At 54.7% G+C, this 22463-nt stretch overlaps 1 protein-coding gene across 2 annotated transcripts; it reads right to left on the reverse strand.

The window, feature by feature from the left end:
* Positions 1-922: 922 nt before the first annotated feature.
* Positions 923-22462, reverse strand: CIB2 (calcium and integrin binding family member 2). 2 transcript variants are annotated; one of them, XM_030874859.3, is made up of 6 exons: positions 22144-22454; positions 14526-14560; positions 6428-6539; positions 4310-4457; positions 1982-2177; positions 923-1569 (listed from the first exon to the last, which is right to left on the reverse strand). In XM_030874859.3, the coding sequence occupies exons 1-6, from the start codon at positions 22192-22194 to the stop codon at positions 1548-1550; spliced, it is 564 nt and encodes a 187-aa protein (XP_030730719.1). In that variant the 5' UTR covers positions 22195-22454; the 3' UTR covers positions 923-1547. The 2 variants fall into 2 exon arrangements, with proteins under 2 accessions (XP_030730719.1, XP_030730717.1); XM_030874857.3 differs by having other exon boundaries at positions 923-2177; positions 22144-22462.
* Between the last annotated feature and the right edge of the window lies 1 nt (position 22463).

The raw sequence follows: 22463 nt of genomic DNA on the forward strand, positions 1-22463 counted from the left end.
GTCCGTTTCTGGAGCCAGCCAGTGGGTACTTGCTGGCGTCCCTATCTGACCAGGTCACCCTCATCTGCCCTCTGCCTCCAGCCAGCCTTGGCCTTGAGGGGTGGCTCTCAGACCCCTCCCATGAGACCCAGACCCCACCTGGTGGCCCTTAGGCCTTGCCCAGGCATCAGCTCTACACACGGGGCCCTCAGGCCTCTCACTACAGCCATTCCCTCAGACCAGCCTGGCTCCTCTGTCCCCTTCCCTTGGGATCCCACTCCCCCTCATACCCATGTGTCCCCACCTCCATAAGGGTGAGCAGTTGGGCTGCTGCCCCCTGCCCACTGCCCCCAGGCAACTAACCCTCCCCAGAGAGAACACCGCAGCCCACCTCGGGCCCCCTCCCTGGGCAGAGTTGGCTCAGTTCACATTTGTGGGGAAAACCTACCCACAGTGGCCTCTTGGCTATGCAGCGTCTCGCTCTGAGAAACGGGGCTCTAAGAGCCCCTACCTCCCAGGGGGGTTGTAGGGACTGAGAGTAAAGGAGCAGCCTGCTCAAGGCTGTACAGCTGGTCACCCCTCCTAAGGCAGGCCCACGCCTGGCTGGCCGCCTGGGTCAGCCTGGGCGCTGCTGGCCAGCCCCATGTGATCTGGTCACCCTGTACCTGACACATGGTTCGCACTCCATAAATCCTCACCGGAATGACTATCACTATGAGCGAAATGGAAACGGTTTTCACCCAACATCTCTTCACGGTGCTCACTCCAAGATTTGGGGCACAGGTGCGTCTTCCCCTCAAGGACCTAAGCACTGAAATAAAAGTTGGTGCCTAAAGTGGGAAGGCGATGCTTAGCGACGTGAATTGCTAATGGTGGAATTTCAAGGAGAAAAGGGACCAGTGAATATCTCCTAACCTTGGCAGACACAGAGAACACGGGGACATGAAAGTGTTTTACTGTACGAGGAGTTCACAAATCTGTGGACAGCACACACCAGTGAGGATTCCACATCACTGGGGAAGGCAGATGGGGTGGTGTTCAGGTCCTGGACAGAGACAGGGACAGAGCCCTTGGACCCACTGTTCACACAGCTTCACATTGGGAAGGGTCAGGGGAGAAGGAACAGGCGGGGTCGGGTGCAGCCCAGCTGTGGGTTTTGGAGAAAGATTGCATAGCTCGTTAAACCTTGTCCTTTTTTTTTCACTTTGCCCTGGGCAACCAGGGTGCCTGCCCAGCACTTGGACAAGTCAGCACCCCTGCCCTATTAGGGGTTCTGTCTTCCCCTCCCAGTAGGGCCATTTCTGATGGGGAGAGGACCAGGGTGTGGGGAAGGTTGGGGGGGATAGAAGGAAGACCTGTGGAGGGACCACAGGGGGACTGGGAAAGGCCCTGCCCCTCACATCCCCCCTTCCCTGGTTAAGGATTTTTTGCTAAAAGGGCCAAGGACATGTGCGTGGGTGGAAACCCCAGAGGCCACAGCTCCTCTCCTGAGGAGCCTGGAGGTCACACTCGTTTAGGCAGCAGAGCTGGATGGTCGGCTTCTGGCCCCTGTAACCTCGGCACTGTCCTCAGATCCGGACGTGGAAAGTGCTGGAAAGAGAAAGAGCAAGAGGGGCTGAGAGGCTCTGGACTGGGTGGGTAAACGTCCCCAGCAGAAAGCCAACCAGGCCCTGCACCCAACCCTGGACAGTTCCTCCAGGAGGGTGCAGAGGGAAGGAAGGCCTGGAGGACCAGCTGTGCCCAGGGCATCCAACCCCCGACATAACCAAAGGGCCCCCAGTCTCTATCCTTCACCAGAGACTGGACCTGCTGGGGACAGAGGACTTCCCAGTCACACACTGAGGGCAGCTCGGCCTGGAACGTGACCTGCCTCCCGGCCCACACAGAGCCTGCCGGGACCACTGCTCTCGGGAGCAGTGACAGTGCCTCAGCCCCAAGGGGTCTCCTGGCTGCGGCCCCCATTCAGGCCTGCCCTGCCCATGCCAGACCCTTGGGAGGGCACCTGAGGAAGTCGGGGGCCTTGGCGATCATGTCCTCGAAGTCGGAGAAGCCCAGCTTGCCATCGCCGTCCAGATCGGCCTCCTCAATGACCTTGTCGCACACGAGCACCACCTCGTCCTCGTCCAGCTCCGACTTGGTGAGCCGGGCCAGCGTCAGCTCCAGGTCCTCCTTGCAGATGAAGTTGTCGGTGTTGAAGTCTGTGGGGTGGGGTCAGGGACGCTCAGGCCACTCTCCTCTGAGCTGGTCACACCAGATACCTCCCTGGCCCCTCTGTGCACACTCTGGGGACACTGGATCCTTGCCCTCAGCCGACAGGGACCAGGGGGTCTCACTCACGAGGCACCTCTCGACACCACATTCAACAAATCCACATTCACAATCTGCACCAACCCCCGCCATGACGGCAAGCCCAGCCTCGACCTGAGACACTTCGAACGTCCAGATCTGAGGCCTCCTGGGAACTCTGGGCCCAGGCTAAACGGCTCTCCTGGCCTCGTCCCATGGTGGACCCTGTGTTCCCTCTAAAGCTAAGGGAACCAAGGCCTGGCAAGGCCGAGTGACTGAATCAAGGTCTGTTGATTCAGATGGCCGTTGGAGGGGAAGCTGGGATGCTGACCGGGGCCTGTTCGACGCTAAGACCCGTGTTTTCTAAACTGCACCACGTTGCCTCTGGTCCCAAGCCAGACATGGAGGTCAGAAGACTCAGAAGCCCCCCCAGAGAGAGGCCCTGTGGTTGCCTTTTGTGCACAAAGAACAGGGAACATGGTTTGATTCTGCTCGGCAAAAGGCACTACCACTGTCCACAGCTCAGCAAGATGTTCAAAGGGCCGAGCCACACACAGGCTCATCACAGGGAACTCGAACACCCTTCTGCCTGCCTTTCAACCCAACTATCAGATCTTCGCAAGTGCTATTTCTTCTGTCTGGAGCGCCCTTCCCATTTATCTGTCCAGCAGACTCCATTCATTCTTCAGGGAAACTAAGGTCAAGGAAGTGGGTGATCCTTGCTAGAGGTCAGGCCCCAGTTCCCCCCAGCACCAAACTCCAGGTCCCAGTTGCCTTTCTCCATTCCACCCGCCAGTCCAGGGTGGTAGGGGAGCCCTGGTTCTCCCTTCACTTGTCCCCACACCTGCTTGGCTGTGTGCCCTGCACTTCCCCTCTCTGGCGGACTACAGCCTTCCCAGAAGCACCGCCACGGGGTCCAACATTAGGGGGATGACGGTTGGAATTCGAGAAGTTTTTTACTTGAACCTTGTGGGCGTAGTTTGTTAAGGGTAGACAAGGAGGGTACCATGCCTCTGACGTGCAAACACAATGTGGGTGCAGAGATATATGTAGACCAAAGTCCCCTGAAATAAACGTGACAACTACAAAATGAAAAAACAGCCCAATGGGCCCCATTGCCTTGGGATCCCCTGGCTGATGAAAGATGCTGGGCACAGGAGGTTTGTCTGTGGCTCCTCTGGTCCAGGATGGACCTTCCCTGGGCCTCAAAGTTTCCATCCGAGCACTGTCTGAGGGTTTGACACCAGTCCCAGCTGCTGTCAGGCTCAGAGCTTACGAGCTCTGCAGCGTGAAGTTCTCTCCTATCGCCACAGGAGAAACCAAAAGCTTCGCAGGTACTCGGCGCCCTCTGGTGGCCAGTGGGACAGTGGGTCCTGGGCTGGGCTGGGGTGAAATGAGGCCACCCTACCCCTGGCAGCAATTACAGAGGTGGGAGGGGGTACCTAGGAGCCTACCTCTCAGCCCAGCCTCACCACCTAGCAGAGGCCTCCTCTCCAGAACCCTGGCGTCTGCCACTCTAGTTCCTCCAGGATGCCGAGTGATCTTTCTAGAACACAGGGCTTCCTGGCCTCACCTGAAACCCTGCAGTGGCCCCCAAACTCCTTGGCTGGCTCCTCACAGCCCAGCCTCAGTGACCTCTCCAGAATCACACCGCCCTCATCTCACCACATTTGTCTCCCCACCTTCTCACCACGCCCTGTGCTTTGTGGTGCTCCCTCTACCAGGTATGCCCACCCCCATTCTCCTGTTGGCAAATCTGCTCTTGTCCTCCGAGGCCATGCTGCAATGTCACCACGTGTGAATTCTCCTCACGCTAACCGCCCGCCCCAGGTGGAGTGGGTCCCTCCCTCCTCTGCTCTCAGGACCCTGCAGATGTCCCTTATGCACTAGTTGTACCCACTGGCCACTGTGCTGGACATGCACTCTTCAGAGTGTTCTTGGTGTCCCCAGCGTCCCCACGGCGGGAACCAGCAGTAACTAGATGGCCTATGGAATGCCACCACCCTCACGCAGCATCACAGCCCCTCCTCCAGGCCCTCGTTACCGTAGATCTTGAAGGCGTAGTTTGCCTTGAGGTCGCGGGGAGCTGACTCACAGAGCACAGAAAACATGTCGACAAAGTCGTTGAAGGTGAGGTTCCCGTCGCCATCCTCAGAAAAAGACTCCACAATCCTTTCCTTGAAGGGATTCTCCTGAAGAAAACAACCACAGCAGTCACCATAGGTGAAGGTTCACTGGGAGGAACCCAGAGCCCGACAGCTATGGCCTATGTGACCTTGAACGAGTGACCTAAATCCCCCTGGGCCTCAGTTTCCCCATCTGTAAAATGGGGATAATAATTGCACCTACTTAATTGGGTTGGGAGATGGTTGAATAAGTTAAAGTATGTAAGGTGTTGGTACGAAGCCTGGCACCAGTGAGAGCTCTGCAAGCATCATGTCTTGTTATATTGTTCAGATCAGCACGGAGGGCTCAGCAGAACCAAGGTGTGCCCACTGGAGGCATCACCTCTTCTGAGGCAGGAGCAGGGATTAGTCCCATTGCCCAGGGAGTTCATGGAGGCTCCTGCCTTGACATGCAAGGGAAGACAATGTTACTGAGTCCACGTTCATACTGCTCACCACACGAGAGGCCAAAACGTAGAGAAACGAGTTGTTTGGGCAAGGAATAGTGATGTTATTTGGAAAGCCAGCTAACCGAGAAGATGGTGGGCTCCTGCCCCCAAAGAACCACCTTGCCTGAGTTAGAATTCAGGCTTCTTTTATACTAAAAGGGGAGGGAGTAAAGTCAAACACTTCCTGTTTCCCATCAGCCTCTGGAGGGGAGGTGTTAATTTCTTCCTCCCTGTAGTCATTCACAGGTGGGCCTGGTCAGGATGTTTCCTGTGAGCTAAACAGAGGTATTTTAGCTTAACGCTCATTACCTGGGAGGTAGGGTTCCCAGAGATGGGCCATTATGTATAATTTAAACTTAGAGGAAACATCCCTTTAGTGATTCATTTGTAATAGAATACAAAAGGTTCTTCCCTATTACAAGAGCCCAGGGCCTGGGCAGCTCTCAGCTCAGACCAAGATCACAGGGGGCAGAAGTGGGGCCCCAGAGGTGGGAGAACTGGGCCGGGACCAGCCCACAGGTAGGTGGGGAATTATACCAATGACTCCTTCCTCTGATCCCAACTCACTCAGGGCCCACCTCTCCTGGAGCCCTCCACCCCAGCTGGGCCAGCACTGGACCACTCCATTCTGTGCCCAGCCCAGGCCAGCACAGGGGGCTGAGAGACGATCCCATGGTTCCTGCCGAAGTGCTTCACACCCTCTAGTGATCCTCTGAACCTGGAATCAAGCCCCTCTCTAGGCCAGGCTGGACGCTTGTCAGGGCTGAGCCTCTGGCTCACTGTCCCCCAGGACTGAGGTCATGACCAGGATACAGGCCCCAAGTGGATGCCACGTGGACCCCAAGTGGACACCCTGACGCCAGAGTCACACACCTGAGGTCTGGCAAGGGGCTCTTTGCAAAGACCCATGGCAATGTGCCCTAAAACCCCAAATGCTTTCTTACCGTTGGAGTGTATTTTGTGTGTAAGGAACTCGGGAAATGAAACTCTTATGTCAAAGGATATATATGGTTTGAGGGCTAGCAGCATCAGCCTCACCTGGGAGCCTGCTAGAAAAACAGGATCTTGGATCCCAGACCTATTGAACCTGAATCGGCATTTTGACAAGATCCCTAGGTGACTCCTGGGCACGTTGAAGTCTGAGAGGAGATGCTGTGCATGACCGTGCTGTGAGAGACAACAGCCATGCGAGGACGAGGCTAAAAAAATTACCTTAAAAAGAAGATACAAACAAGATCTGCCAAGGACAGCAGACGGGCCACTGAACACAGGGGCAAGCAGGTGAGCACAGGTCCACAGCCCTGCAGACTACAGGGCAGCACCAATCACGGCACCCTTACCGAGTAAGCTCATTTACTGACACACGTAGCTCATTTATCCACAGAGTGCAGATGAGGAAACTGAGGCACAGCTGGGGTTCAACTCAGGTCTGGGTGCCCCTGCTGCCCTGCCCATCCAGAGGGGCATATTCCCCGCACTCCCAGCCCCCCTGCCCGGCCTTCTCTAGCTGATCCCCCCGGCTCTGCCGAGCAGCAGCCTCTCACGTACCCGGAGCTCCGGCATCTGGATGATGACGCTCATGGGCACGTGGACGATGGGGCTCTTCCTGTAGTCCATCGGGACGATGTTGGGAGCCAGCTCATAGAAGCGCGCGTGGAGCCTGCGAGGGAAGCAGAGAAAGAGTGCTGGAGGGGATGCAGTCCCCGGGCCCTCAGAGGCTCAGCGCCACCCTGCCTGCACCCTGGCCCCTCACGCTGGAGACCCACTTTGGCCAGGGGCCTGGGGAGACCATCTGCTCTGCCCACAGGATGGGGGATTTGTAAGGGAGGCAAGTTCTGCCCAGACCCCTATGCTGATGACTAGATTGCGTCCTGGCCATTCCCATGACCACCAACACCACGGCCACTGCTGCCACTGCCCATCCCCCCACCCGCAAGGGCTTGCCCATCTGATCTTATTTTTTTCCTCTTTGGACTCTCTTAAGAGTCTTCTATGCGCCAGGCATGTCACCTCTTACAGCTCAGCAAACTGAGGCCTGAAGAGGTTAAAAGAGTGACTTGTCTAACACCACACAACTACGAAGTCTCAGGGACCACGGCTGGAACCCGAAACCGGAAATCCAGAGCAGAGGCTCTTAACCCCTCCTCCCCATGCCGCCCCTGCCGCTCCCCACCACTGACCTCGCTGAAGTCCTGGCCCAGTTTGCTACCCCTGCCCCCAGGCTAGGCCCTGAGGGTTGGGTCTCTGGAAGAGCTTCCGGAAGCCCTCACATCCTGTGAAGCCCCTGAGAACGGCCATCCACAACCTCTCTCCAGCTGGGGGTGGTCGGGATGGAGCCCACTGCCCTGGGCCTGGCCCTCCTCGCTGACGCGTCAGGTCCCCAGCTCCCTCTCACCCTCCCACCTTGCTCGGGGGGCCCTGGGACACAAGCCCACCTACATGCTGCGTGGACCCTCCAGGGTGTGAGACATCCTGACCCTGTCTCAGTTGGAAGCCCCTCCTCCATTATTCCTCTGCGGCCCTGTGTCCTGTTGTCCAGGTCCCTGATATCCCGAAGAACAGCCCTCCCCTCCTAACCCCAGGCAGGTACAAATTAGGTTCAGATGAAATCGTGTCCAGGAAGTGCTGCCAGACAGGGGGACAGGTGTCAGGGGTATTGACGGGGGGCTGTGGTGAGGCCCAGGGCTGCTGGGGCCTGGATGGACGGGTGATCCCATATCTCCGGGGCCCACCTTCCCTGCTACCCCCAAAGCTGGATCAACCCTGGTCTTCTTCTAAGTGGCCTGGCCCAGTGACATGCTCCTAGGCCCATCCTCAGTAGGCCCTTCAGCATAGCCACCTAATCCCCCATCAGGGTCCACCCAACTCTTGTCACCCTGCTGCCCAGCCCTCTCCAGTGGAGCAGGTCACTGCTTGCCCAGCTCACACACAAAATGTCAGCCACTGTTTAGCAAATGCTCACTCTGTGCTGGGCTTTGGGTTAACCCCGTGTGCACTGCTTTACTCAATTTAATCCCTAATCACCCCGAGAGGCAGCTATTAGCACCCCCACCCCTGTTTTTCCGGTGAGGAAGCTGAGGCTAAGGGGTTAAGCGTCTGCCCCAGCTTCCAGAGCCAACAGCGGCAGGTCCAGGCCCTCCCTGTAAGTCAGGCCACCCAGGCCAGCACATCAGCACCTGGTTCAGAGCACCTGTACAGTAAACGCAAAGCAAATGCCATGAGCACACTTGGCCACTCACATGCTCCTATAAAAGGGCCTGAAATCACAAGGAAGGTCCAAGGCTTGGAAACACAGACCTGGAGGGGAAAACCCAAACCCTGTCCTTTGGGTCAAAGGGGGGGCAACGGATAACAGAGTGACAGGATCAAGCTGGGACCCTCCACGAGGGGGCATCCGAGGGCCTTCTTTGCTCTTTCGGCATTGAGGAAAAATTTGCCCTTTTTTTATATTGTCCCCAAACATGGAACCTGGACTATATATCACACTTTATGCATCTGGTTTCCTGCGCTTTTGCCAGGACCATAGTATTTGCAACGGTTACGTTTCCCCCTTGACCTTGACATTTGGGATGTGATGTTGGGGTGTTTGAGGGTTGGCTTACACCTTCAAAGTTTTGTGGGGTGGCTGCAGCAGGGACGTGAGTCAGACTGAGGTTGGAGCCCTGCCTACACCTCTCACTAGCTGCGTGGCCTTGGGCAAGTGGGTTAACCCACTGGAGAACAGATTTCCCTATCAGTTAAATGCGGATTGTCCTACCCTCCTCACACTTGTGAGGATTAAAAAGGATGGCGTTAGTATTTAAAACCACCTGGCCTCAACTGGTAGCTATTAGCGTTTTGCCTGCCATGTCAGGGCCTCCCTGCAAGGGACGAGGATTTGGGAGAAGGCCTGTGGGTATTAGTGGAATTGAAGAGGTGTCTTCTGGGGTACGAAGGCCAGCTTCTGCCCTGGGACAGAGATGTGTTCTGACTCTATGCCTATAGTGATATTGGAATTTGTTTTTTAAGGAAAACTCAAGGAGAATTTGGAAAGATGAATCACTTTGGGAAAAATTCCAGAAACTGTCACAGAACTGCATTCCTGTACCCCTCCTCCCTTAAAGGGCACTACTGAATTCACGAAGATGTACATATTAGTCCTATCATAAGTTCCAGGGGCAGAAACAATACCTATGCTACTTGAACTGTTCCAGAGCATGGGGCAAAAAAGTGAAAGCCTCCCAGTTTATTTTAGGAAGTTAATAAGAACCCTGCTACCAGAACCTAGTAGGTAGCATCCAAAATGGACCAATGGTACTTACACATACAGATGCAAAAATCTTATAAAATAACATATTAGTCATTTCAGGTCCAACAGCATTTTAAAGAGTAAATCATTGGGACCAAGTAGGATTTACTCCAGGAATGCATGGGTGGATCAATGTTTGGGAATCTGTGACTATAAATCACATTAATAGGCAGCAAAAAATATTTTGATCAACTTGATAGCTGCACTTATGACCATATGGTTGTATGTACACAGAAAAACATCTGAAAAGTGTACACCACGGGTTTACACTGATGGTCTCTGTGAGGCAGGAGTGGAGAGGAGTGATAAGAGAAGGCCAACTTTCACTTATTACTTTACCTACTTCTGAACTGAGTTTTTAGAGTATTTATTAATAAAAATAAAAAGTATTTTTAAGGTATATATTAATTTTTTCAACAAAAAACTTAAAATCCTTATTCAAACATAAACAAAAGGATGCTCTCTACCTGAAATCAACACCTAACATTATACTTAAATGATAAAAGTACTACAGACATTCCCATAAAAGTGAGACTCCTACCGTCACCATCATTATATAACATTTCCCCGGTGAGTGCCAGTCAATGTAATTAGTCAGAAAAATAAAAGAGTATATCTAAATATTGGAAAGGAGGATGCAAATTATTATTTGCTGGAAAACCAAAAATAATCAGTTTAAAAACTATTTGAATGAGGACTTCCCTGGCAGTCCAGTGGTTTGGACTCTGTGCTTCCACTGCAGGGGGCACAGGTTCGATCCCTGGTTGGGGAACTAGGATACCACATGCTGCGCAGCACAGCCAAAAAAAAAAAGTTAGTAAAAATATATATATATATTTGAATGAGAAAGAGCTCAGCAGCTCTTCTACACAATAGTTTTTCTACCAGCATTCACCTATTCAAAAATATTATATAATAGAAGATCTAATTCACAATACAAAATCCGCCTCCAAAAACCCCCAAACAACTAAGTATAAAATAAATATGAAATGTGCACAAAGAAAACCATGAAGCTTTACCAAAGGATGTAAAATATTTAGGGAGTTAGATAACTTTCCTGATTGGAAAGGCTTACTACTGTAATGACGGCAACCTTCTCTTCATTTTCCTGTAAGATGAATACACTCTTAATTGAAATCTGCAAAAGATTTATTTGAGATCTTGCCAACCTGATTCAAAAGTTTGTTTGGAAGAATAAACATTGGAGAGTTGGGGAAAAACCCTGAAAAAAGAGTCACCGGGGAGATGTTTGTCCCGTCAGATGTTAAAACATAGTTTAAAGCTATTATAAGTAAAACCACATGGAATAGACATTGGTGTAGAAGAGGCAGACCCAAATATAAATGAGAATTAGTCCAAGACAAACAGTATTTGAAATCAGTGGGGAGAAGATGGATTCTTCTGGAAGTCACAGACTGGTTGGTGGTCCACATTCATGTCTAGCTTTCATGTAAAATAATGATTTAAAACTTAGCTGCCAACATTTACAAATTAAACAATTTTACATGAAAAACCTGGATTTCCCCAAGGCCACAACCAGTTGGGGCTCAGGAACAGCAATTTCTGCAGATCCTTGTCCTAAAACATTCCCGTCGGGTTACACGGCTTCATTTATTTGCAGTGCATGTTGGCCCCCACAAACAGCTGAGTTTGAGACCCTTGGGAAAGTCAATAAATGATTTGGGGACAGAAGACAAAAGAGATGTAACAGCCAGTGTGATTGAGGAAGCAGGGAAATGGAGACTCATGCATGGCTGCTGGAGGGCAATCTAGCAATAAAAATCAAAAGCCTTAAAAATGTCCATGGCTTTTGGTCCAGAAATCTCTGTTAGAAATGTATCCTAAGGAAATAATCCCAGACATGTGGGCTATAGGTCATGGTGTCCCAAGGATGTGCACTGCAGTGCTAATTATAATGGTGAAAAGCTGAAAATCTAAATGTCCAACCAAATGAAAAGGTGGTGAGATCTTTTTTTTATCTTATCTATTTTTACAAGTTGCCTAAGGAAAAGCAATTTAAAGCATATTACAGAACAACCTGATCCAAATTTCCGATAAACACACACAAAGGGAAAATAGTTAAACATTATTTACCCAGAGGTTAAAAATACCGAAAGATTAATAGCCATTATTTCTGGGTGGCAGGATTACAGACAATTTTTGTTCTCTTTTGACTGGCTTTATTTTCTAATTTTTCTACAGTCATCATGTATCACAGGTGAAATAAAAAATTAAAAGTAATTAAAATAGATTATACAGAGTTTTTAAATGGTTGAGAAAATAAAATAGATGATAAAGTAACAAATAGGCAAACACCCCGGGGTGCTAGCTGGGCCTCGTGCTTAGGAGCATAGGCTAACTGGGGGCAGGGGAGTTACCTATAGCAAAGAAGGTGGCTGAACGGGGGGGCTGCCCACTCAGGCTCAGCGTCGGGCTGGAAGAGCTGTGCCCTGGGGAGCAACTGGATCCACCCGGGTTTGTGTGTGTGTATGTGAGTACAGAGGAAGGAGGGGAGCGGGGGAGGGGAGGGGAGGGGAAAACTGCCCAAACGGGTATCTGTGACTCAGTATCATTGACCCAAGGCTACCAGAGAGCTGGGCCCCAAGCTGCAAAGAAGAACCTGCTGCTCACGTTTCCTCCTCACCATCTGGTCAGTTCTCAGGGTGCAGCCCACCCAGAAAACCATCCGGCTGGAAGGCCCCTGGGAGGAGGGCCCTGGGCCTCGGGCCTGGCTCTGCCATTGACCTGCTCTGTGTTGCCGGCCGGGTCCTCGCTCCTGGCCCTCTCTGGGCTCAGGGCCTCGGTCGTCCCGCCTGGACCTGAGATGTGAACAGCGTGGAGAGGGCTCGCCTGGCAGGGGTGATCAGTCACACTGGCTCTTGCTGGGGCCCAGAGAGAAGGTTGGAGAAAATCGAGGGGGCTGAAACTGGAATCGAGCCACCGAGGCCACGCCTGGTCCCCCAGGGACATGTAATCCCACACGCTGCCTGGCCTCACGACCCTTCCTGAGGGTGGACGGGTGGGCAACAAAACTCCAAGCAGCCTGTGCTGAACAACACTGTCACCCCTGCCCTCCCAGCCATTGGAGTCTGTGGAAAAACAGCCCCAGGGGGCACTGTCATCCGTACTGCAGAGGTGGCAACTGAGACATGGCAGGTGCTACACAGTGGGGACCAGATCCCAGGGCCCCTGCTCCCAGTGGGGCTTTACCCCCTCCCCCTCCCCCTCCCCACATGACCACTCTGCAGAAAACGCCCCAGGTCTGGTCCCCAGTGAGTGTTAACACAGAGGTGGGGCCTGAAGGAACCAGAGCAGGCAGCGGGGGACTCAGAAAGCGTGTCCAGCTGCCAGAAGGGGTCCTTTCCCCGCTTTGTGGACTCCGGGCCCGGGTTGAACTACAGAGGCCGGCATTGAAGGATGCAGAGCTGGGCAGGCCAGGGCTGTGGGGAGCCAGGAGACCCCCTACCCCTGCTCAGACCACCCACCTGCCCGGGGCTGATCATTTGCCAAGAGACCAGGGTCACCCTCAAAGGCCCCTCAGGTTGAATCCAATTCCTGGCCTGGCCTCTGAACCACTCTCCTCCCCCACGGGCAACTGGGGATGGGGCAGGGTGAAGCAGGTCTGTGCCCTTGACCCCGCTGCTCCTAGCCTGCAATGTTCTCCCCTTGGCCAACCCTACCGATCCTTCACCCACACACTCTTCAAGCGCTTACTGGTGCCGTGCCCAGTGCCAGGCATGGGGAGCCTGTGTCCTGCCTGACTACAAGTCCGGGGGGGAGCTGGGCACCTGAGCCATGAGCCCACAGAGCCCCCCAAAAAGGCTGCAAAAGAGGCTGTGTGAGAGCTGGGGGACAGGGAGTTGGGGGCTCACAGAGTAGATGACTCTGGAGTGGGTCTTGAAGGACATGCAGGAATGCAGCGGGAAGATGAGAAAGGCAGTGGGGCAGCCAGTGCCAAGGCCTGGGGACGAGCTTTTGCTGCCAAAACAGAAATGGTAGCGGGCCTCTCAGGACAAGCAGTCTGGGCCCGGCATCTACAAAGGTGGGAAGTCAGGATGGCGGGAGCTCCCTGTTACAGAGGACAAATGTGGTGAGGCTTAAACGAGGATTTGGGCCAAGAACTCTGAAAGGTAAGAGGTGCCACGGGAATGCCAGGGTGACCGCTGTGTTATTACAGTTCTGAGGACCATCTGTCCAAATGGGAAGCGCACCCCACACCTCACTCAAGCTACAGACCAAATGCAATTTATCAAACACCACACTCTGGCGTTCCTGCCTCTCGGCAACGGGGGAGGTATCATTATCCCCGTTTTATAAAAGAAACAGAGGCTCAGCGAGGCTCAAAGCTTGTCCAAGGTCAGAGCTGGGAAGTAGAGCCCAGGTCTGCTGATGCCAAGGCCTGGGGGCTTTGCCCCCCACCCTGCTTCTCCAAGGTGGTAGGAGTGGGCATCCCTGCCCACCCAGGGGACAGGCTGGAAAAGCAGCCTGGGCAGAAAGGAAGGACCGAGGGACATCATCTGAGCAGACTGGTCATGGCAGTGACAGACCACAGCTCCCTTGGGAAGTGTAACAGGCTCTAGCCCCAGCCTGCCTATCGACCTCCAGGGAAAGTGATCCTGAGACCTTGCTGGCTTTTAGTGCCACCTGATAGCCCAGAGAGGGGGGCCTGGCAAGGCCTGTGGGGCCAGGTTTCCTGGCATTCTGTGAGTCCTGCCCACCATCTGGTCCTGGGGCTCTGAGTCTGCCAACCCCCTTCATTTCTCCTGTCTAGGCCCACCCCACCCCCAAAGAAAGGGAAGAGACCCCTGGTGGACAGCTCAGGGGCGGTGGTGGCATTGCCTGGCATGCCCCTGCCTTTAGGACCTCCCAGGAGTGGCAGGACATCAGAGCCAGAAGGCTCTTAGGGATCCCTAGTCTAACAGACAGGGTCCCCCCCTTAGTCTGACAGGTCCCAGGGTGCAATGAAATAACGAGGACCCTGGAGTCAGAGGCCAGGTCTTCAGTCCCTGGCTGGGTGACTTTGGCCAAGTTGCTAAGCCCCACCTGTAAAGTGAGGATAAAAGGATTCTCCTGTTACAAGGGCACAGTGAGGATTAAATGAGAATGTTCCTGAAACCGCCCACCACGGAGCCTGGCATGCAGTAAGCAGACGTTCGATTCTTGGCAGAAGGATGTGAGCCGGGGGGTGGGACGTCTCGAGTTCCCACAGCAGCCTGCGCTCGGCTGCCGATGGGGGTGGAAAAGCTAGTCCTCAGCTGGTGCAGCACCCCCCCACCCCCCTGCCTCGGCCCCCAGGGTCCCCGGCCCCACCCCTGCCCCTGCCCCAGCTCCAGAGGGTCGAATAAGAGCCACACTTACTTGAGGATGTCCTTCTTATTGAAGAAGGTGCAGTCCTGTGGAAGGAAAATGCACATTTAGTTGGTTGTCCTTCCTCCCTCAGAGCCACACAGGAACAGCCAGCCCTGGACTGGGGGCAGCAGAGTCACTACCACCCCTCCCTGCCCCAGCCCATTGCGGGGAGCAGTCTAGTGGGTCCAGAAGCTGCCTTCTGAAGCTTTTGACCTGAGCCAGGGAAGTGAGTGTGTGGCGTGGGGGGCTGGGGGGCATGCGTAGGGGAGGGCATTTGGGAGGCAGATGGAGAGGTCAGAGGTGGATGCGATTGATTCGAGGGGCCAGGAGATACCCTGTGGGACACCCGGGGGAAGTGGGTGGGAGACAACTTGGGAGACAAGACAGGAGTGAGGACTGACAGGGTCACCGCATTGCCCAGCGGCAGGGGGCACGGTCCATGCTGCAGGCCCTAAGAATGGTGCCTCGTGGCGTCATGGGTGGCGTGTCCTGAGTGGTCGCAGGCAGAAGCCCCGTGGTCAGAGGCTGAGAGTTCCAGGCACACAGACTGGGGATGGGGCAGGGTGAAGCATCTAACTGGTATCTGAAGCCACAGGAATAGATGAGGTTAGAGAAGGCAGTGAAGAGGCTGGGGTGTGGGGAAAGAAGGGGCCGAGGAGGAGAGGGGGAGGAGGAAGGTGGGCAGGAAGGAACCGGCAGCATCAGAGGCCAGGGTGCACAGAGGCCAGGGTGGAGGCTGCTGGGGACCCCCAGGTAGGCATGACTCAGGGCTGGGGCAGCACTCGGATCCTGAGTTCACCCAGATTATAAACTCATCTTGAGGATTCTGCCTTGGTCTGGATAACCCACCTCCTACAGTCACGCCTCTGTCCACAGCTCCGCCTGCCTGGTGGTGATGCTACTATGCCAGGCCTTGTGGGAAGTATGGGGGTGAAAAGGACCCAGCACTTCATAAAATGCCCAACCGTAAAGGGCTTTTGTGCTTCTCCCCTGCCATTTGGCCCCTCCACCTTGGCCTGTTGTTGAAGCGTGAGGGAGCCCAGAGCTGGTGGGGCCTCCTGGGGCGGTATGCTGACCAGAGCTGGCTCCGACGAGGGACTAATGGCCACGGTACAGGCTTGCAGACAGCCCGGCTCACACTGGATGAGACCTGGAGCCCCTGGCCCCGGGGCAATTGCACTGCACATTGAGGAGGACCCAAGAAAGCAGGCCCACAGGATGCATATCTAGGGTTTCCAGTGGGCACCTGAAGGAGAGCCAAAGAGGGGAGAGTTGGTGGCAATTTCCAGGCCCCAGTTAGCCCCACAAGTCTGTCCTGAGCCACCTGCTGCTCGACGGGAGCTAGACTAAGGACCCGCATAGTCTGGCCCTTCTTGGAAACATAGGGGCTTCTCCTGGGGGGCTAGACTTTGCTTTCGGTGATAGCTCCTCTGTAGGGGCCAGGAGAGGCTCAGGCTGGGGAAGCAGTGCCCCCTCCCCACCCAGAATGGGCAAAGAACTCCATGCCCCACAGGCCTAAGACTCAGACAGGCTGAAGACCGTGTGGGCTGATTTCTCAGCAGACCCCAGAAACCTGGAGCAGGCAGCAAAGGCCGCCCAGCTGGGCCTTCCAGGCACAGACCTCTCTCAGTCCCACAGCTGGTTCTACAGCCTGAAGCTGCCAGTGAGAAGGGCCAGAGTACTTCCAACCAGCATGGTGGGGGTGTCGGCATAACGGGATGGGGAGAGGTCCTGGCTTCTGCTCTCTTTCCCCCTGGCCTATCCTCTTCCCCCTCCCCTCTCTTCTCTCCTCTCTCCTATCCCCTGGGTTGGAAAGGAAGTATCTGGGTCCTGACCTGAGGGTTTTATTGGCATTAAATGTGAAAGCTTCTCACATGACTCCAGCCCCTTACCACAACTACTTACATCTGTCCACATCAATGGTCCTCAAGGTGTGGTTCCTGGACCAGCAGCATCACCATCACCTGGGGACTTAGTGGAACTTTAGATTCTCAGGCTTCTCTCCAGAAGTACAATCAGAAACTCTGGGGATGAGGCCCCGCAATCTGCATTTTAAAAAGTCCTTCTAGAGATGCTGATGCTTGCTGAAGTGTGAGGGCCTCTGCTCTAGAGCAGAATCACCTGGGGAGCTGTTTAAACTCCCTGTGTCCCCTCCCATCACCACCAATGGACCCCAGATCAATTACATCAGAATCCCTGAGGGTGGATCCAGGCATCAGCAGTTTTCAGAGCCATCAGGTGATTGCACTGTGCAGCCCAGCCTGAGAACCACACCACAGCCAGTCCATAATTACCATGGCTAGTCCGTGGGGGCTCTGAATATCCAATTTTGTTTAATCCTCATCACTAGCCTATGGGCGGGGACGGGGGGCACGGGTGGGGCAGGCATTACCTCCCCATTTTATAGATGGGAAAACCGAGGTTCAACAAAGTTGAACAGCTTGCCCTAAATTGCACACGCAGATCTGGGCTGGGCTGGAACTCAGGCCTATGGGCTTCTTTTTTTTTTAATTAATTAATTAATTTTATTTTTGGCTGCATTGGGTCTTCGTTGCTGCGCATGGGCTTCTTTTTTTTTTAATTAATTAATTAATTTTATTTTTGGCTGCATTGGGTCTTCGTTGCTGCGCATGGGCTTTCTCTGGTTGCGGCAAGTGGGGGCTACTCTTTGTTGTGGTGCGCGGGCTTCTCACTGCAGTGGCTTCTCTTGTTGCAAAGCACGGGCTCTAGGTGCATGGGCTTCAGTAGTTGTGGCACGTGGACTCACTAGTTGTGGGACACGAGCTCTAGAGCACAGGCTCAGTAGTTGTGGCGCACGGGCTTCGTTGCTCCGTAGCATGTGGGATCTTCCTGGGCCAGGGCTTGAACCCGTGTCCCCTGCATTGGCAGGCAGATTCTTAACCACTGCGCCACCAGGGAAGCCCCCTATGTGCTTCTTGACCACTGCCCACTGAGTGGAAACAGAGCCACAGTCCACTCAGCACCGTCGTACAGCAACCACTCCACGTCCTGCTTCCACTGTGTATTCCCATATCTGGTACATGGTGCATGCTCAATAGAGACTGGTGGAATGAATGGCCAGACTTTTCCATATAAACCTTCCACAGCAGTTAACATTATTTCACTGGCTGGGGAATATCTCACTGCAGGCACTGGCCCTGCTTAACCTAAACTTTCTTATCTTTCTGAACATTTAGCCACAGCCATTTCTAGGTGTTCAACATTACCAATAAAGCTACCATGAACCTCGTCGACTGATGTTTTGCTTGTTCTTCTGCTGACTTACTTCCCTGGAACTCATCCCAGGGAGGCAGCTCATAGGGGAGGAACATGGCAGATGCCTTAAAAGCTTCTCAGGGGGGCCTCCCTGGTGGCGCAGTGGTTGAGAGTCCACCTGCCGATACAGGGGACACGGGTTCGTGCCCCGGTCCGGGAGGATCCCACATGCCGCAGAGCGGCTGGGCCCGTGAGCCATGGTCGCTGAGCCTGCGTGTCCGGAGCCTGTGCTCCGCAACGGGAGAGGCCACAAGGTGAGAGGCCCGCGTAATGCAAAAATAAAGACAGAAAACAAACAAACAAACAAAACAAAAAAAAGCTTCTCAGGGCTCTGAGTAGCCTGGCAGCGTGGCAGAGGAAAAGGTTTAGTAGTCAGACGCAAATTCTCGTCTTGCTTTGGACCCTTAGGCAAGTTCAGTCTCCTGTTGGAACCTCAGTTTCTGCATCCGTAAGATGGGGATACTGCCTCTTGGAAAGGGGCAGTGAGAGGAGCAAATGAGATAAGATGCAGGAAGCCTATAGGGCACAGCTTACCCCGTTTTGTGCAACAGCTCCACCCAGTACCCCATGTCCCAAAGGCATCCCTTCAGAGCCCGCAGCTCTGTGTCTGTTCCCACCCTGAAGACACCAAACAAAAACCCTGCCCCCCTCCGTCTACTCAGCTGCCCAGGGAGCTACAGCCATAGGTCTGCAGGAACTCTTCCCTTTACTCCACTGAGAACAAATGTCCGGTCACTGCTTGGCCCCTGAGAGTTCACAGGGATAGGTCTTCAGGGAAGAGTCCCAGCTCAAGTTAGGGTTATGAGGGGTGGGAGGGAGGGAGGGGGCCTAGCCCAGGAGAGATGAGCCCTCAGGACTCTGGCAGCAGAAGACAGGGCAGGCTGGGCTTTTATAATAGAAGCTCCGATGTTATGCCAGTTAAGGCTACAGTTCCTCCTCTAAGTTTATATTCATCCTGTTCTCCCACCTGGAGTGCCTTCCCCACCTTGTCCAGCTTGTCCAAATCCTTTCCATGCTCCAAAGCTCAACTCAAGGGTACTTTGTCCAGGTAGCCTCCCTGCCCCCCATCTCCCACATGCCTGGTCTGCCTGTGCCAGTGGTCCTGAGCCGAGCCATAGCCAGTCCCAGCTGGAGTGGACTCTCCATCCAGCTCTGCCAGCTCAAGCCTCAGCACCGCCCAGCGGACCATCACACAGCTCAGCTGATCCCTGCAAGAGCCCTGTGACATGAGCACAGCAGGGCTAGTGATCATTCCCATTTTAGAGGTGGGGACACTGAGACCCAGAAGAGGACAATGGCTTACTAAGGCCTACAGCATCTATGGCCCAGCCATGACTTGAACCCAGGACTTCAGAACCCCTGGAGTTCTTTCCCCTCCTTAGAGCCGTGCTTTAACAAGTATTCATTCATTCAGACAACATTCTCCACTGCCTCTTCTGTGCCTGAGCAGGGGACACACAGGAAGTGGGATGGAGGGGAAACAGACAGTGATGACTGGGTATAAACCATTCTGTGGCCAAAAGAAGGATTGGGGGAGGGCATCAGGGAGCCTGTCCAAAAGAGGTGAGGCCTGCCATGGACAGAAAGATAGGCCAGACGGCGCTGATGAAGAAGTGAGGGGAGGGCGCCAGGAGAACAAGGCCAGAGGTGAGGCCATGCTTGGCTAGAAGCCCTTCAGTGTGCCTGGAACTTGGGGTGCCAGGGGAGGGACTAAAAATGAGGCTGGAGGCTGGCTGAGCTCAGACCAGGCCAGGGTGAGGTCTGCTCTGCACCCCGCTCAGGCTATTATCCCAAGACACTGTGGAATTCCAGGGAGAGGAGAGGGTCACACCCATGTTTTAGAAAGATCCTTCACATCTTTGACCCTGTACTTCTGCTCCAAGGTGTTCATGACCTATATATGGACAACTCCCTAGGGTCTCCCACCGCAGTGGGGGATTAGTTAATACACATACGATTCAACTCTTGGTCCAGAGATTCTTTTTAAAGAAAAAATTGTTTTACATTGGTGATGCACATTGTGTCTGTCGAAAGAAAATGGGAAGGAGTGAGAAGGGGATGGAGTGAGAAACTGAGAGACTGTGGTAGCAGCACGCGGGTGGCTGGAGGGTGCAGAAACGGGTGGGGTGGGGAGGCAGCAGTTACATTTTCAGTTACATGACACTGAGAGGCCTCACCCAGGGCCCTGGCTATGGAGATCGAGGATGGGATCCCCAGGTGAGCCCCCAAAGAGGATGAGAGTTACAGGACCTGTCCTTGACTGAAAACATAGGCCATAGTAGAGCAAAGAGCAGTGGAGGGTCCTGGGGAAGGTGATGAGCTCTTGGTTGTTTGAGGGGTCTAGGGGCTGGATCTGGAAGGCAGAGAATTGGTCTGGGAAGAAACCTGAACTTTGGGAATCACTGGCACCTGGGGACTGGGGAAGAGGGCAGGAAACCCTGGAGATCAGTTGGGGGAAGGGGTGGCTGTTACTCGAGGTCATCCCCAGCTTGGCCTTCGCTGGCCCTGGCCAGCTGGAGAGTCTCAGGGAGGGAGACGTGGGGCTCTCAGGTTTCACAGCTCTCGTTCCTCCCACCAGGCCCAGCCTCTGCCAAAGGATCAGAACCCAGCACTGGGCCTGACTCCGAACGGTAACTCAACGCCAGGCTGGACTGAGTGGGAACCCAGGCTCCCCATGCCCACGAGGCTACTCTTCTGAGCATGGTCTACCTGCCTGCCTGTACCCACCTCCAAGTCTTTACCCAAGCTGTCCCCTCTGCCTGGAATGCCTCCTTCGGGGCTCTGATGGGCAAAATCCTACTGACCTTTCAAGGGTCTGCAAGCGCTGCATTATTTCTGAACCTACCAGTCGAAGCAAAGACCCCCTTCCCTCCAGGTCTCCCACTGCCCCCTAGGGCCCTCCCCTAGAGCACACTCACCGCCTGCCTCGCACTGGAGGCGAGGGGCCGTCTCTGCAGACAGTGAGGGCCTTGAGGACATAGAGCACACACAGCCCCCAGCCGCAACGAAGGGAGTGAGTCTTGGATTCACAATTCAAATTCTTGTGTGAACCTTCACTGTGCAGGGTACCGAAGGCCTCCTCAGCCTTTGTTTACTCTACTGTAAAATGGGGCTAAATAACCCACCTCCCTGTGATGATCAAATGAGTTGATGCATAGAGAGCCTCCCATTATAGCGCTGGGTACACAGAAGGCGCCTCCACGTGAGGCCCTGAGAAAGCAGTGTTATTGACAACCAGCACTTCCAGGAGGAAAAGGGCCTTTATTTTACTTGTGCCCACATCAGAGGACCCACACTTCAAGCTCGATGCCAAAATAAATATTCACCAAGGCAACAGGCAGCTGTGGAGACCCTGCTGGTGTTCATCTCCCCCAACCACACTCCACACAGGCCACAACACAGTCCAGCCCCCTCTACCTGGCAGAGTCAGGAATGAAGCATCAGAGTTGGGCCTGGGAGGGTAAGTGAAATCATTTGGAGACCCGGGAGCGGCATCCCCGAGCACGGGCAAAGAGAGGGAGGAAACAGCCCGGCGTGTCAAGGGAACGCGGATAGTTCTGGGGCAGCTGCAGTGCTCAGGGCAGGGAAGGGGCCTGGGCAGGCTGGCCAGGGCTCTGGGCAAGCCAGGAAGCTGGGCTCCTCCATCCTGCAACCACAGAAAAGTTTGTACATGAGTGGGAGGGCGTTGGGATCTGATCTGGACAGCTCCCGGGCTCTGGAGGCAGAGGAACTCAGAAGGGTCTAAGGGGGTGGCTGCTGGGGCACTTAGGGAGCTTGGAGAGGTGACCATGTAAGACTGGTACCTCGCTTGCCTTCTTGCTCCAATTATTTCCATACTGGGGCCATACGGAGAGACCCCAACCTAGAATGGCATTGGGGTGCTGATGCACTTCACTCCCTACCCAGCTAACAGCTAATTTCTACTTTACAAAGACTCACTCTCCTGGGCTGCTTCCCAGGTTTTCGGGGGTAGTGGGGGTGGGAGGGTCCTCCCTCCAGCCTACTTTTAAGGACTCCATCTCTGCGCCAAGGTGGGCGATGGGAGGAGTAGTCGGGGAAGGGTTCGGGTCCAGCCTGGGGCCAAGAGCAAGAAGTCTGAATGAGAGAGAGAAGAGGGGGGAAGCTGGAAAGAGGGACGCCTGCGAGAATCTTTTAAGTGGAAAGCGCTCTCATTCCTCGGGTAGGTAAACTGAGGCTCGGAGAAGTCACCAGCCCAAGGTCAAGCGTCGAGCTGAAAGCAGAAGCAAGGTTTGAACCCGGGGAAACGGCTGTCGGGAGGCCTCGGCAAGCGACGGGAAAAAGAAGGGAGGAGCCGAGGGGCGCCGCTTCGGGGGCCGGGCGGCGGGCTCACCTGGTAGTTGTCCAGCTGCTCTTCGGTGAAGATGGTCTGCTTGTTCCCCATGGTGGCTGCGGCGCCGTCGCTTGCTCTCCCGGAGGCCGCCTCCCATCAGCGGCCGCCGGAGCCCCGCGCCCGCGGCCCTCGTCAGCCCCTCGGCGGGCAGCTTCCGACGGCCGCCGGACCCGCCGCCCGGCCTCAAGGCGCCGCGTCCCGCAACCCACCCGGCGGGGACGGGGCGGGAGCCTGGGAGGAGGGGAACGGACCCCAAGCGTGGCGACTCCGCCCCACGGCGGGGAGAGGGCGGGCACCCGGCTCCCAGCTGCCGAGCGCCC

Source organism: Globicephala melas, chromosome 2 (genome assembly GCF_963455315.2).
Source record: "Globicephala melas chromosome 2, mGloMel1.2, whole genome shotgun sequence".
NCBI classification, from domain to species: Eukaryota; Metazoa; Chordata; class Mammalia; order Artiodactyla; family Delphinidae; genus Globicephala; species Globicephala melas.

Excerpts from the sequence above, each read along its gene's own strand:
- CIB2 (XM_030874857.3), bottom strand. The coding sequence starts at position 22,194 with ATGGGGAACAAGCAGACCATCTTCACCGAAGAGCAGCTGGACAACTAC. Across the intron at positions 14,561-22,143 it reads AGCAGCTGGACAACTACCAG|GACTGCACCTTCTTCAATAA; the intron begins GTGAGCCCGCCG and ends TTCCTTCCACAG. Across the intron at positions 2,178-4,309 it reads CTACGCCTTCAAGATCTACG|ACTTCAACACCGACAACTTC; the intron begins GTAACGAGGGCC and ends CCCACCCCACAG.